The sequence below is a fragment of the Salvelinus alpinus genome, chromosome 6 (genome assembly GCF_045679555.1).
Source record: "Salvelinus alpinus chromosome 6, SLU_Salpinus.1, whole genome shotgun sequence".
Classification (NCBI taxonomy): Eukaryota; Metazoa; Chordata; class Actinopteri; order Salmoniformes; family Salmonidae; genus Salvelinus; species Salvelinus alpinus.
In genome coordinates, this window is record NC_092091.1 from 51,245,169 (window position 1) to 51,259,356 (window position 14,188).

The 14,188-nt window shown below is 41.8% G+C and overlaps 1 protein-coding gene and 1 pseudogene across 5 annotated transcripts in view; both read left to right on the forward strand.

The window, feature by feature from the left end:
* LOC139578863 (carnitine O-palmitoyltransferase 1, liver isoform-like) overlaps positions 1 to 9,989 on the forward strand; it is a 64,989-nt pseudogene extending 55,000 nt beyond the window's left edge.
* Positions 9,990 to 11,182: 1,193 nt separating this feature from the next.
* LOC139578826 (uncharacterized) overlaps positions 11,183 to 14,188 on the forward strand; it is a 49,091-nt gene continuing 46,085 nt past the window's right edge. For 4 of the 5 annotated variants that reach the window (XM_071406884.1, XM_071406888.1, XM_071406885.1 and 1 more), the window contains exon 1: positions 11,183 to 11,589. In XM_071406884.1, the coding sequence (XP_071262985.1) occupies positions 11,552 to 11,589 (38 nt within the window). In that variant the 5' untranslated portion in view covers positions 11,183 to 11,551. The remainder of the gene's footprint in view (positions 11,590 to 14,188) is intronic. The other variant, XM_071406887.1, reaches the window with a different exon arrangement.

Genomic DNA, 14,188 nt, shown 5'->3' on the forward strand with positions numbered 1-14,188 from the left:
GTAAAAAAAAAAAGTGCTAACAGCTCCCCCTATTGACAAAAGGTTAAATTGCTTTTTTTCTCACCCTTCTACACACAATACCCTATAATAACAAAGTGAAAGTATGTTATTAGACATTATTGCAAATGTATTTAAAATGAAATTCAGAAATATCTAATTTTCATAAGTATTCACATCCCTGAGTCAATACTTTGTGGAAGCACCATTGGCAGAGATTACATGTGTAAGTCTCCTAAGAGCTTTCCACACCTGGATTGTGTAACATTTGCTTATAATTTTTTTCTAAATTCTTCAAGCTTTGTCAAATTGGTTTTTGATCATTACTAGACAACCATTTTCAGGTCTTAACATAGAATTAAAAATAGATTTAAGTCAAAACTATAACTTTGCCACTGAGGAACCTTCACTGTCTTCTTTGTAAGCAAATCCAGTGTAGATTTGGCCTTGTGTTTTAGGTTATTGTCCAGCTGAAAGGATGAATTCATGTCCCAGTGTCTGGTGGAAAGCAGACTGAAACAGGTTTTCCTCTAGGATTTTTACCTGTGCTTAGCTCCATACTGTTTCTTTTTTATCCTGAAAAATTCCCCAGTCCTTAATGATAATTACAACAACAAAAAATATTGAACCACTATTTAACTAGTCAGTAAGCACACCCATAATGTGATGCAGCCACCACTATTCTTGAAAATATGGAGAGTAGTGCTCAGTAATTGGTTGTATTGGATTTGCCCCAAACGTAACACCTTGTATTCAGGACAAAAAGTTAACTGATTTGCCACAATTTTTTTCAGTATTATTTTAGTGCCTTGTTGCAAACTGGATGCGTGTTTTGGGATATTTTTATTCTGTACAGGCTTCCTTCTTTTCCCTTTTGTCTATTAGGTTAGTATTGTGGAGTAACTACAATGTTTTTCATCCATCTTCAGTTTTCTCCTATCAGTCATTCAACCCTGTAACCATTTTAAAGTCACCATTGGCTTCATGGTGAAATCCTTGAATGGTTTTCTTCCTCTCCGGCAACTGAGTTAGGAAGGACGCCTTTATCTTTGTAGAGACTGGGTGTATTGATTTTTACCCTTCTACCAATAGGTGCCCTTCTTTGCGAGGCATTGGAAAACCTCCCTGGTCTTTGTGATTGAATCTGTGTTTGAAATTCCCTGCTCGACTGAGGGACCTTACAGATAGTTGTATGTGTTGGGTACAGAGATGAGGTAGCCATTCAAAAACCATGTTAAACACTATTATTGCACACAGAGTGAGTCCGTGCAACTTATGTGACTTGTTAAAGCAATATTTTACTCCTGAAATTATTTAGGCTTGCCATAACAAGGGGGTTGAATACTTATTGACTCAAGATATTTCAACTTTTCATTTTTTATTAATTTGTAAAAATTTCTAAAAACATAATTCCACTTCGACATTATGGGATATTGTGTGTAGGCCAGTATCAACGTTTTTTGTGTTTTAATAAAATACACAATTTGAAGAACGAACGTCGTTGTGGCAATTCACATCTTGCAGTAATACTGTAATTAAGACTTTAATCTCAAGAGAAGACCAGTTTAATGTCTTTAACCTTTACAGCCTCGAACCCCCCCCCCCCCCCCCCCACATTCCACTGAAAAGGCAGCGCGCGAAATTCTAAATATATTTTTTAGAAATATAAGTCCAATACAGCAAATGAAAGATAAACATCTTGTGAATCCAGTCAACATGTCCGATTTTTAAAAATGTTTTACAGCGAAAACACCACGTATATTTATGTTAGCTCACCACCAAATACAAAAAAGCACAGACATTTCTTTCACAGCACAGGTAGCTTGCACAAAACCGACCAAATAGAGATAGAATTAGTCACTAACCAAGAAACAACTTCATCAGATGACAGTCTTATAACATGTTATTCAATAAATCTATGTTTTGTTCGAAAAATTTGCATATTTCAGGTATAAATCATAGTTTTACATTGCAGCTACAATCACAAATAGCACCGAAGCAGCTAGAACAATTACAGAGACCAACGTGAAATACCTAAATACTCATCATAAAACATTTATGAAAAATACATGGTGTAAAGCAAATGAAAGACAAACATCTTGTGAATCCAGCCAATATTTCTGATTTTTTAAGTGTTTTACAGCGAAAACACAATATAGCATTATATTAGCTTACTACAGTAGCCAGCCACACAACCGCATTCATTCAACGCAAAGGTAGCGATAGCGAAAAAAACAGCAAAATATATAATTTTTTCACTAACCTTCACAATCTTCATCAGATGACAGTCCTATAACATCATATTACACAATACATATATGGTTTGTTCGAAAATGTGCATATTTAGAGCTGAAATCCGTGGTTATACATTGTGAAAACGTAGCATCTTTTTCCCAGAATGACCGGATATATTTCTGACACTCACCTATTCTGACCAAATAACTCATCATAAACTTTACTAAAAAATACATGTTGTACAGCAAATGAAAGATACACTAGTTCTTAATGCAATCGCTGTGTTAGAATTCTAAAAATAACTTTAGTATGACATACAGCTTACGTTATAGCGAGACAGCGCCCAAAATCAGGGCGGAAAATAATACTAAACATTTTCGACAGAAATACGAAATAACATCATAAATGGTTTCCTACTTTTGTTGAGCTTCCATCAGAATCTTGTACAAGGGGTCCTTTGTCCAGAACAATCGTTGTTTGGTTTTAGAATGTCCTTTTTTCCTGTCGAATTAGCAACCAAAGCTAGCCAAGTGGCGCGAAGCTGTCCATCTCCACCAAACGCAGAGAACGGAACACGCCAAAACTCCCGATAAACTTTCAATAATCTGATAAAACTATATTGAAAAAACATACTTTACGATGATATTATCACATTTATCAAATAAAATCAAAGCCGGAGATATTAGCCGTCTATAACGAAAGCTTTTCAGAAGGCAATCCAGAGTTCCTTCCCGCGCCTTGCTGAACAAAGGAAATTGGGGTCATGTCATTCCAAGAGCTCTCTTTTGACCTCAGATCAAGCTATACACTCCATTTCACCTCTCACTGCCTATTGACATCTAGTGGAAGGCGTATGAAGTGCATGTATATCCATAGATTTCAAGCAAATGAATAGGGAGGCCCTGGAACAGAGCCTCGATTTCAGATTTTTCACTTCCTGACAGGAAGTTTGCTGCAAAATGAGTTCTGTTTTACCCACAGATATAATTCAAACGGTTTTAGAAACTTGAGAGTGTTTTCTATCCAATAGTAATAATAATATGCATATTGTACAAGCAAGAATAGAGTACGAGGCCGTTTAAATTGGGCACGATTTTTCCCCAAAGTGAAAACAGCGCCCTCTATCCCAAACAGGTTAAGGTTTAAAAAAGAAAGAATCCTGATCATGTGATATCCATTATAACTAACAGTGAACTGAATTTGTGGACTACAGGAAAAAGAGGGCCGAACACACCCCCATTCACAACGATGGGGCTGTAGTGGAGCGGGTCGAGAGTTTCAAGGTCCTTGGTGTCCACATCACCAACAAACTATCATGGTCCAAACAAACCAAGAAAGTTGTGAACAGGGCACGACAATTCCTTTTCCACCTCAGGAGACTGAAAAGATTTGGCATGGGTCCCCAGATGCTCAAAAAGCTTTACAGCTCCACCATTGGGAGCATCCTGACCGGTTGCATCACCGCCTGGTATGGCAACTGCTCGGCATCTGACCGTAAGGCGCTACAGAGGGTATTACGTACAGCCCAGTATGCCCTACCCTCCCGAGTGGCGTGTCAGAGGAAGCCCCAAAAAATTTACAAAGACTCCAGTCACCCAAGTCATAGACTGTTCTCTCTGCTACCGCACGGCAAGCGGTACCGGTACGCCACGTATTGGTCCAAAAGGCTCCGTAACAGCTTCTACACCCAAGCCATAAGACTGCTGAACAATTAGTCAAGTGGCCACCCGGAAACTGAGGGATGGCCAATCCTCTTCTGGCTGTGCTGGGTGGAGATTCTAAGAGTTCACGGCCATTAACGCCAGATCATTCTTCAAGATGTTCAAATGTTCATAGATGACCAGCAGGGTCAAAAAATAATCTGTGGTTATAGAGGGTACAACAGGTCAGCACCTGAGGAGTGGGGATGCATACTTAATATAGGAGAATTACACGAGATAGGTCAGTCTGACCCTAGCCCCCCAGCAAATAGACTATTGCAGCATAGATAGATACTGTAGACTGAGACAGGAGGGGTTGGGGGACAATGTGGCCCCGTCCAACGATACACCCAGACAGGGCCAACCAGGCAGGATATAACCCCACCCACTTTGACAAAGCACAACCCCCACACCCCTTTAGGGATATCAACAGACCAACTTACTACCCTGAGACAAGGATGAGAAAAGCCCACGAAGATGTCCCCCACCGCACGAGCTCGAGGGGGCGCAAACCGGACAGGAAGATCACGTCAGTGACTCAACCCACTCAAGTATAGCGGAAAAAATGCCTGACATGACACACCCCTCCTAGGGATGGCATTGGAGAGCACTAGTAAGCCAGTGACTCAGCACCTGTAATAGGGTCAGAGGCAGAGAATCCCAGTGGAAAGAGGGGAACCGGCCAGGCAGAGACAGCAAGGGTGGTTCGTCACTCCAGTGCCTTGCCGTTCACCTTCGCACCCGTGAGCCAGACTACACTCAATCATAGGACATGGATAGGCAGACTGTTCCATTAAAAATGGAGCTCAATAGGAGAAAGCCTTGTCACCAGCTGTTTGCTTAGAAATTCTAGGGACAATAAGGAGGCCTGCATCTTGTGTAGGTATGTACGACAGGACCAAATCAGAGAGATAGGTAGGAGCAAGTCCATGTAATGCTTTGTAGGTTAGCACTAAAACCTTGAAATCCGCCCTAGCCTTAACAGGAAGCCAGCACTGGAGTAATATGATCAAATTTGGGGTTGTAGTCAATAGACGTAATATAAACTAGCCTTTAGTCTGGAAATCTTTGGTTGTTTAGTACACTGCAGTACTTACTATGTTTAGCACATGGACTCACAAATGAATCCTTAAAGAGATGGGTGGGGCTAAGGCTTAAGAGGGTGTGAACGATGGTGAATGGTTTAGACAAAGAAGATATCTCCAGTAGGTCTACCAAAAGTCAAAGGCCGTTTTCTCAAATGTGGGGTTTCAAGTTGATCAACTTTCAAAGCAGAACTACTTTCCCATTGTTCCTCAACTGCAGTGTATGATATACCATTTTCTAGCTTTGAGTCTCTACTTTTATCCAATTTAAAAAACAAAATTTCAAATTTTGCTACTTAAGACCGAATCAAGCCCGTCCCTCACATATGATACATTTTTGGGGTTCAATCCAAGGTTCTAACAGCTGTATTTAGCACTAACTGAAGTTTATTTAGTGCTCTATCGAGGCAGCCTGAGAAGTCTAATCTAGAAGTGACAAAAGCATGGCTTAGCTTTTCTGCATCCTCTCCATCCTCTTTCTATCTTTATCTCTCGCTGTCTTTCTTTCTCTCTTCCTCTCTCTATCTCGGTCCTCTTTGGGGGATTTACTGAGTGACATGATAAGTCCCGTTCTGAGGCGCTTGGAAACCAGATGGTTCGACAGAGAGAGATTAACTAGACACTAGATCTGAAAGGATTATCTGGTCAGTGAGTGACCAAGATATGTCTAGATAAAATGTAGTTAGGAAAGAGGTCTTCATGAAATAAACTCATAAAAATGAACAAGCTTTTAAGTACCTCCCCCCTCTCTCGCTCTCTCCATGTCTTTCCTCCCCTGCTCTCTCCATCACTTTCCTCCCCTCATCTCTCATCACTTTCCTCCCCTCATCTCTCCATCTTTCTCTCCTCAGGTTCAGGAGCAGGTGTCCATCTCTCTGTCTGTGGCACAGGCCCTAGCTGAGGATGTGGACTGTCATGTCTTCCCCTTCAGGGACTTTGGGAAGGGACTCATCAAGAAGCTGAAGATCAGCCCAGATGCCTTCATTCAGTTGGCTCTGCAGCTAGCTTACTATAGGGTTAGTTAAAGGGAATGTCCTTCATTCAGTTGGCTTTGCAGCTAGCTTCAGGACTGTGCTCAGACCATTGGGGGTGCTGGTGCTCTTGGAGGGGGTATTTTCTCAGATTCAAGCTAATGAAATTAGGAATTCGTTACATTTTAAAATTAAAACAAAAAATGTAAATGAGACTCTAAAATAAAATGTTAAAATATTTAATAAATTAAAATCCACCAGGCTGCAAGGGCACTTTTTCATAGAAGGGCAAAAGGGCAGGTGCACTGGTTGGGCTATATTTTTATTTTACCTTTATTTAACTAGGCAAGTCACTTAAGAACAAATTCTTATTTTCATTGACGGCCTAGGAACAGTGGGTTATCTGCCTTGTTCAGGGGCAGAACTGCAGATTTTTACCTTGTCAGTTTGGGGATTCAATCTTGCAATCTTTCGGTTACTAGTCCAACGCTCTAACAACTAGGCTACCTGCATGTGCCAGGGGGAGTTAACTACAGGGGGAGAGGGGATGTCCTTCATTCAGCTGGCTCTGCAGCTACCTTACTACAGGGTAAGCAGGACATCCGTAGAACATATATACAGCAGGACATTCCTAGAACATATATACAGCAGGACATTCCTAGAACATATATACAACATTGAGAATACCCTATGTCTGCCCCCATCATAGATTCCTAGTGACGTAACACAGCGTTGCAGCGCCATCTTTAGGACGCCGTCGTTCATTGAAGTCCATTGCCTAAAACACACTGAATTAATCTAAGCTAAAACAATACATCTGAAAATAATATTATATTTTTTGATGAGGAAATCTTGGTTGTACCATTTTCTATCTAAGGTGTTTTGTGCACCAATGAGCAGTATTTATGAAGTTTGACAATATCACGAAAGCTAGCATGATTTGTCCAACATTAGCTAACTAGCGTTGGCTACGCTAGCTAACTAGCATTGGCTAAGCTAGCTAGCTAGCTGAGCCAGCCAGTAATACTTCATATGAAACAAAAGGGATGCTGCTAACCAGCTAACCCAGTGCATCACACACAATGTTGAATTCTTACAACAAAAGCTAGCTAGCTTCTGTTGCTAAGTTCTTATCTAGCTAACATTATTATGAGTTTTCACGAAGCAGCTGCCTGTTGCCGCGACTGCAGTGGCGTCCCGTGAGCTGCTGCTGTGCACAGCTGATCAAAAGCAATCGTGGATTTCTGATCATTTAATTTAGGGGCAGCATGTCTACAACTTTAGGGTGAATGAAACAAGCTAAGCAGGTTGTTTGTCAGAAAAGGTAGTGTTAGCTGGCTTAGTGGTAGCTAGTAGCTATGTCAGTAATGTCACACTGTTAGCTAGCTGCATCTATGGTATGGGGGGAGTGTTTTTTGTTGTTGCTGATTTTAAGTGCAAGGAGCAAGATATGGATCACAAACAGAGTATTTAAATCTTGTCAAGATATCTTTTCCAGGCACAGTTTGATGGGCGATCTTGGCGTTACTTGCCGTCTTTGTGACCACACTAGTTGCACCAGAATGCTTGGTCCTAAAGACCATTTTTTTAAAAATGGAACTCAAAGTGAAGTCGCTGGTCCCTATGAATATTATCTATTCTAATACAGTTTTGGATTGCGCTGGCAAATGTTAAACTCTTTGAAAGACACATTCAGAAGACAGATGTGAGTACTTACCCAAGAATAACGTTTTTCTCCATCACACATACATGTATCTCAAGCACATAAAAAATTACCTGTGGCTGATTTATTTGGCCGCTTATTTATCAATTTTTATTTCAGCACTGAATTTCATGCGTGCTTTAGTCTTGGGTAAGTAGCTAAATTTGCCTTCTGAATCCTTCTCTGCCGGCTCCCTACTAATACCACTTGACATGGTATCTTCCACAGTTCTCCTATCCCCTCTCACTATTCAAACAGGATGTCACACTGTTAGGAATTTTTGGAAAGACCAGTTGAAGTCATGCCACTGGTGTCATTGACTTTAAGTAAAAGTCTTTTGCATTCCTTCTGACAAGGAAACAATCATTCCTCTCCTACTCTTACATAATACACAAGTGTTTGTTTAAGAGGTTGCTAACATTATTAGACTACTACAACTGAATAAAATGTGTTATAATACAAGAACACAATTTGTTATCTTGCAACTAGGAATGGAATTAGAGTAGGCTACTACAGAAATGGGCTATTACTGTATAATAAAATATAGTACAGTATGCTAAGCTTTGATTTTTTTCTTCTCGTAATTACCATCCATGAAAAGTGAGAAAAATACTGATAATTTCAGATAATTATACTGATAATATTCCCTTTATCTTTGTCTCCCAGGATCGTAAGACGTTCTGCCTCACCTACGAGGCCTCAATGACAAGGCTGTTCCGAGAGGGGAGGACTGAGACTATATGATCCTGCTCCAATGAGGGCTGTGCCTTTGTTTTGGCTGCCTGATGAAGCAAATTAAAATGGGGGGTGCAAATATATGTTTTTTTACCACAAAATTATAATCGGATTGGATAATTTGTAAATGTTTACTTATTTTTGTAGCTAGTCTGTATTTAAATATATATATATTTGACCATTTCATAAATGGTATAAATGCGTGATATGATGGCATTTTGCAAACCCGCTCCCCCTGTGTCTGAATGGTTTTGACCACTAAAGTTATGCTTTACTACACGCTCCACTGCTTTGATTGGTGTAACGTTAGCTAGAAACCACAAGTGTCTATCCAGATAATGAAAAGGCACCAGCGAAGGAAAATTCAAGGAACTTATAGTTATATGTAATTTGTGGCGTGCATGATCATAAGCAAAGTCATTGTAGCCTATCATTGCAATTCCCCTGTGAGAACCATAAGCATGTGCTGACTTGGCTTTGCTGTACCCCTGTACCCCTGTACCCCTGCTGTACCAAAGGTTGCACTGTGTCCATTTCAATGTCGAAAAATGCATATCATCTATCTTTCAATAGTTATGCATATTAACGTAACTTCATATTGTTCTCTGTAACTGTTTTTATGGCGGATTCTTGGCCGCAATTTGTGGAAGATGCCAAGACTTTGGAGGTAACGATAGATGGCGGTGTCAAAGATAGGCCAGTGGTTTCCATCGGTGGCAGAACCAGCCATAGAGCTACAGAACCAGCCATAGAGCTACAGTAACTGACTACTGGTGTAGTAAAAAAACAGCAACAGATAACATTAACTAGATAGATAAGGTTAGCAAGATAGCTAGATGAATAATGTTAGCATGCTAGCTAGATAATGCTAGCTAGCTACAAAGACTGCTGTCAGTGCCCTGTTTGTTGATGATTACGTTGAAATAGTGGCGGCAACTTCCTCTGGGGGGGTTCCTTTAAGTTCCCCAGAATGGGATCATCTATGGCAGAAAGGAAGAGGTAAAGCAAGATGTTTCACTCTCGCCAAAATGTTTCCAAAATAAGCCAATGCATTTCTATGGGCTTCTTTTGACCCTACGCTTGTCGCCTGCCTTCCCGCCTTTGGGACGACTCCCCCCATTGTTGGGGTGGAGACCTGAGCATCTCATCATTATATACAGATCTCTGTCTATAGGTGTCCGCTCCAGCCGACCCAGCAGCACTAGTTTAATGTATATGTCAGTGTTTCCCAATCCTGATTCTGGGGATCCAAAAAAAGTGTTCTTGCCCTAGCACTAACTTGATGATTCGTTGAGTCAAGTGTGTCAGTTCTAGGGCAAAGAAACTAATCACCAGGACCAGGAATGGGAAACACTGGTAGCCTATGTGTTGCTCAGAACCTAGGTGGTTTGAACCTAATCCATGTTTACGTTTTTTGTTTGTTGTATGTATATTAAGTAGGATGCTCATATTGTCTGTCATTTTGCATATTAAGAATTATTTAAATGTAAACGTGACTGTGAAAATACCTTTAACCAATGGTAATGGTAGTATGAATGAAATACTTTTCATGGCCTAGTAGGTACTGTTTGTGACAAAGTTGGCTGCTGATTTACGAAACTCCAGAAATTATTGGTTGGGAGGCAATTTCAGCTCAGAAGAAGGGCTGAGTTTCAAGTCTTGGATTGGAGCAATGCCCTATCAGGGCTATTCAATGTTGGTCCTGGAGGGCCAAATCACTTCTGGGTTTCATCTTCTCCTTCTAATCGGGGACTGATTCAGACCTGGGACACAAGGTGAGTGCAATTAATAACCATAAGCATTTTCGCCCTCCTGGACTGGAATTGAACAGCCCAGTGGTCTAGTTGAATGACAGGTCTACATTTACCAGCCAGATATAGGCCTGAATCAATTCCCTTGAATTGACAGCACTCACTGGTGGTGGTATTGTTAAGGAGGAATTGACACTAAACTTTGCAGGTAAAAAAGAACGAGAACCTAGAGCCAGTTGCTGGTTTTTGCAGTAGCAATGGTGTATCCAAAAACACACTGCAGGCACATGCAGGCAATAAAAAAAATATGAAATCTATGAATCAACATGTTGCTGTCCTGCCTATAAACAAAAATGCAACAAATTAATTGGTTCTGTGTTGTGATTTTCCCTGTGAGTATGACTCTGTGTGTATATCATTCCTTGAGCGTGCATGAGCTGCCATGGACACACAGCTGCTCCAAACTAAGATGATTTGGGTAGATGTTGTGATATCAAAACGCACCCATGCCGCTCCACTCCATATCTTCCTCTACTATGAAGATATTTGTTAACTTTTGTCACCAGAGAAGTTGCTCCCCAGACATGTCATAATCAGTGGCGCCTCACAAGTCCTCAACTGGCAGCTTCATTAAGTAGTACCCGCAAAACCGTTTCCAGCTACAATAGTCCTTTAACAATGTCTACACTGTATTTCTGATCAGTTTTATGTTATTTTAATGGACAAAAAAATTGCTTAAAAAAAAAAAAACAAGGACATTTCTAAGTGACCCCAAACTTTTGAATGGTAGTGTATATATATATATTTTTTTACATTGTTTGCAAACTGATATGTGACACGTATTAAATGCCAAAATAACATGCAAAATAACATTCGGAGACATTCAAAATAATAATAATAAAGACATTCAAAATAATAACATTGAAAGATTTCATCATTCCGTGTGGTTTTCATGCATTATTCACCCTTGCGGAAACTGTTACTAATGCTATCGAGGCCACCACGTGTAGGCTTTTTCAGCTCTAAATTTACAGCCCCCTGCACGGACAGCAAAAGACCTGAACTGCGATTCTGCGAATGACATTTAAGCAGGCCGATTATTTTCACTAGTTGATATATTTGCGGGGAGGTTAGCAATATCTACTTCGGTTTATAACGCTGGATTTGAACTCCAATAACATCATATTCCGTCCACGATATGTGAATGTAGCCTAGTGGAGCTATAAGAGTCTGTGAGGTTTCAATGCAGACCGTCCGGGGGACATAACAAGTCCCTAGAATGTCCAAGTGGAACTTTTAGGGCGAAGAGGAGGGCTGGGGCGGCAGCATAGGCTACAACAACGCTGTAGTCTACAAAAGTGAAAGTAAAGTCAAAATGCGTGCTTGTACGACGTCTAGACCAGACACAAAAAGGTAAGGTGTTGCTGATATTCGATCTATTTGTTTTTCCATGCCAATATCTGTGTAATTGTTATAGGCTAGTTAATAATAACATTTTCCACATATCATAAATGTAATTGTCTATTATGCCAGGGGTAGGCATTTAGGCAACTAGATTAAGGCGCAGGTCGGTTTTTGTTGGAGCGAATGGTCGGGGGCTGGAACCTAATTATAATAATGTGTAGGTAGGCCTACACTGCAAACTGACCACATCTAAGCTCCAAAAGAGATTGTATTAGAAAATTAAAATGTCATACCTTGATTACATTGAGACACAATCACGTCTCTTTTCATTCATGGGAACAGATTAACTAAATTAAACCATTTTTTAGCTGAATTCCTGGTGATTGGCTTTTTTGGGGGTCAAAATAATTACTTGCAGGACGGTTTTGGCGTGTAGGCCGCATGTTTTTTTGCAAGGGTTAAATTCCCATGTACAGAATAAAAAATAAAACTCTACTGATGTGAAATGCTTTAGATATCGAATGTACCCACTCTGGGATTGGCACATGCACTCTAGCCAACACCTAGTAGATACAGTGCGGGTACATCAGGGATGGTCGCATGCCCCCTCTTTTGTAGGACCACAGACCAATTTCACAATAAAAAATGCATAGAAAATGTATCTCACTCGGGTCTCAATTTACTGTTGACAGTTAGAATAATAGAATACACAAGGTACAATTTCATAACTTTGTTGTGCATCAGCAGTCACTCAATTAGCCCATGTCACCAAAACCAATGTTTTATTGGTAAGTTAGTCCAGCTATCTAAACTTGTAGTAAGCATGGTCGAATTACCATGATCATTATCATATTAAAAACAGATAACATTTGCCTCCATCCTATGGAAATAATGTGTCGAATTGCAGGATATTAGCTGTAAAACTGCACATTTTTCATAAATTCAAAATGTAGGCCAATTTCATCTGTAGCCTAAACTGCATGCTTTCCCAAGTCGTATGTGGATGCCGCTTGGCCCGCATCATGCAGTGACTGTGAAAAACTTAAAACTATTTGCACATATGGCTCTCAAACCAGTTACAGCACATGCCCCACCACATTTGATATTGGTGGAAGAAACCCTGGCGCTCCGAAACATGTTCATCACATTGTCCTGCAGGCCTAGACTGGTCTACTAACGCCTTTCAGAGGCCAAGCCCGAAGCTGGAGGTGGAGCGGGTCCGGATGCCACAGTGTCCCCCCCAGCCTGATGAGGTGGGGCCTGAGGGGCAGCTGCCATGGGGTCCCCGAGAGGAGAGACAACAGAAGACTGAACAATGATGGTCTCAGCCAGCATGAAGCTATCAAGAGCAGCTGGTTCCCAATCAAGATTACCTTGTCTAGTGTAGCTGTGATCAGGGGAAATGGTGGGAAAGCGTAAAAGGGCGTTGCTGGCCAGTCTTGAGCGAGGGCATCCAGACCCATAGGGTCCGACATCAATAACCAATGAGTGTTCTCCTGAAATGCAAACAGGTCCACCTGTGCTCTCCTGAACCTGTCCCAAAGCTGTAGCACCACCTGAGGGTGTAGATTCTAGTTCCCTCCCCCCTCCCCCAGCGGGCCGTCTCTCGAGAGCATGTCCGCTGTGTTGTTCAGGACCCTGGGGATATGTGCTGCTTGCAGCGATGCCAAGCGGGTCGAGGCCCACAGCAAGAGCTCCCGAGCCATTTGATCAGGAAATGCTGTCCTTCCAGGGAGTAATGTAACTGTTGAAGATCTAGGCAAACCACCCTGAGTTCCAGCACATTGATGTGTTGACCACTCCATGGGGGGATCCAGCGGTTATCTGTCTCTGAACACGGCACCTCAACCCGTCAGAGAGGCTTCAGTGCACACCAACCCTCTGTGTTGGACTCTGATCCGGCTCAACCCTTTACTATGAAGGAGCTGGATAGCCACTTCGATAGAATCCTCAAACATGCACAAATCACCAACAGTTGTCTGTGTTGTTTTGGGTGCCGGCCATGGGAGTTGAACCATGGGAGTTGAACCATCGCTGGAGTGGCCTGATGGAGAATGCCCAGCGGAACCAACAGTGAAGCCATTGTCAGTAGTCCGAGTAACTGTTGGCACACTAACACTGACATGGCTCGTCCGAGCCGGAAACAGGTGAGGTAGGAAAGGATTTCGTTACTCTCACCTGAGGGAGACATGCCCTCATGAGAGTCGAGTCTATGGACATCCCGAGGTAGATCACCTTCCGTGAGGGGGTCAGGTGACTCTTCTTCCTCATTTAGGGTGAGGCCCAGAACTCAAATGTGGTTCAAGAGGGTCCTCGTTTTCGTCGTGGCCTGTTGCCTGGATGGGGCAGACTATTGAATCGTCCAAGTAAGGCAATTACTCCCCCAGTAGAATGTGCCACCACAGCAAAAGGCAAAGGCCGGCGGGCCAGCCAAAATGATGCAGTAACAGTGTCCACCATGCAATGTGAGAGTCTGGTCGGATAGACCCTGGCCCAACACTCGTATTGCCTGTGTCTATGAAAAGTGTCCATTGCCCTAGCCGGGCACAACACACTGGGGGAAGCCCCTATTTCACCCCCAACAGCGAGAGGGGCGTGTATGAACAAC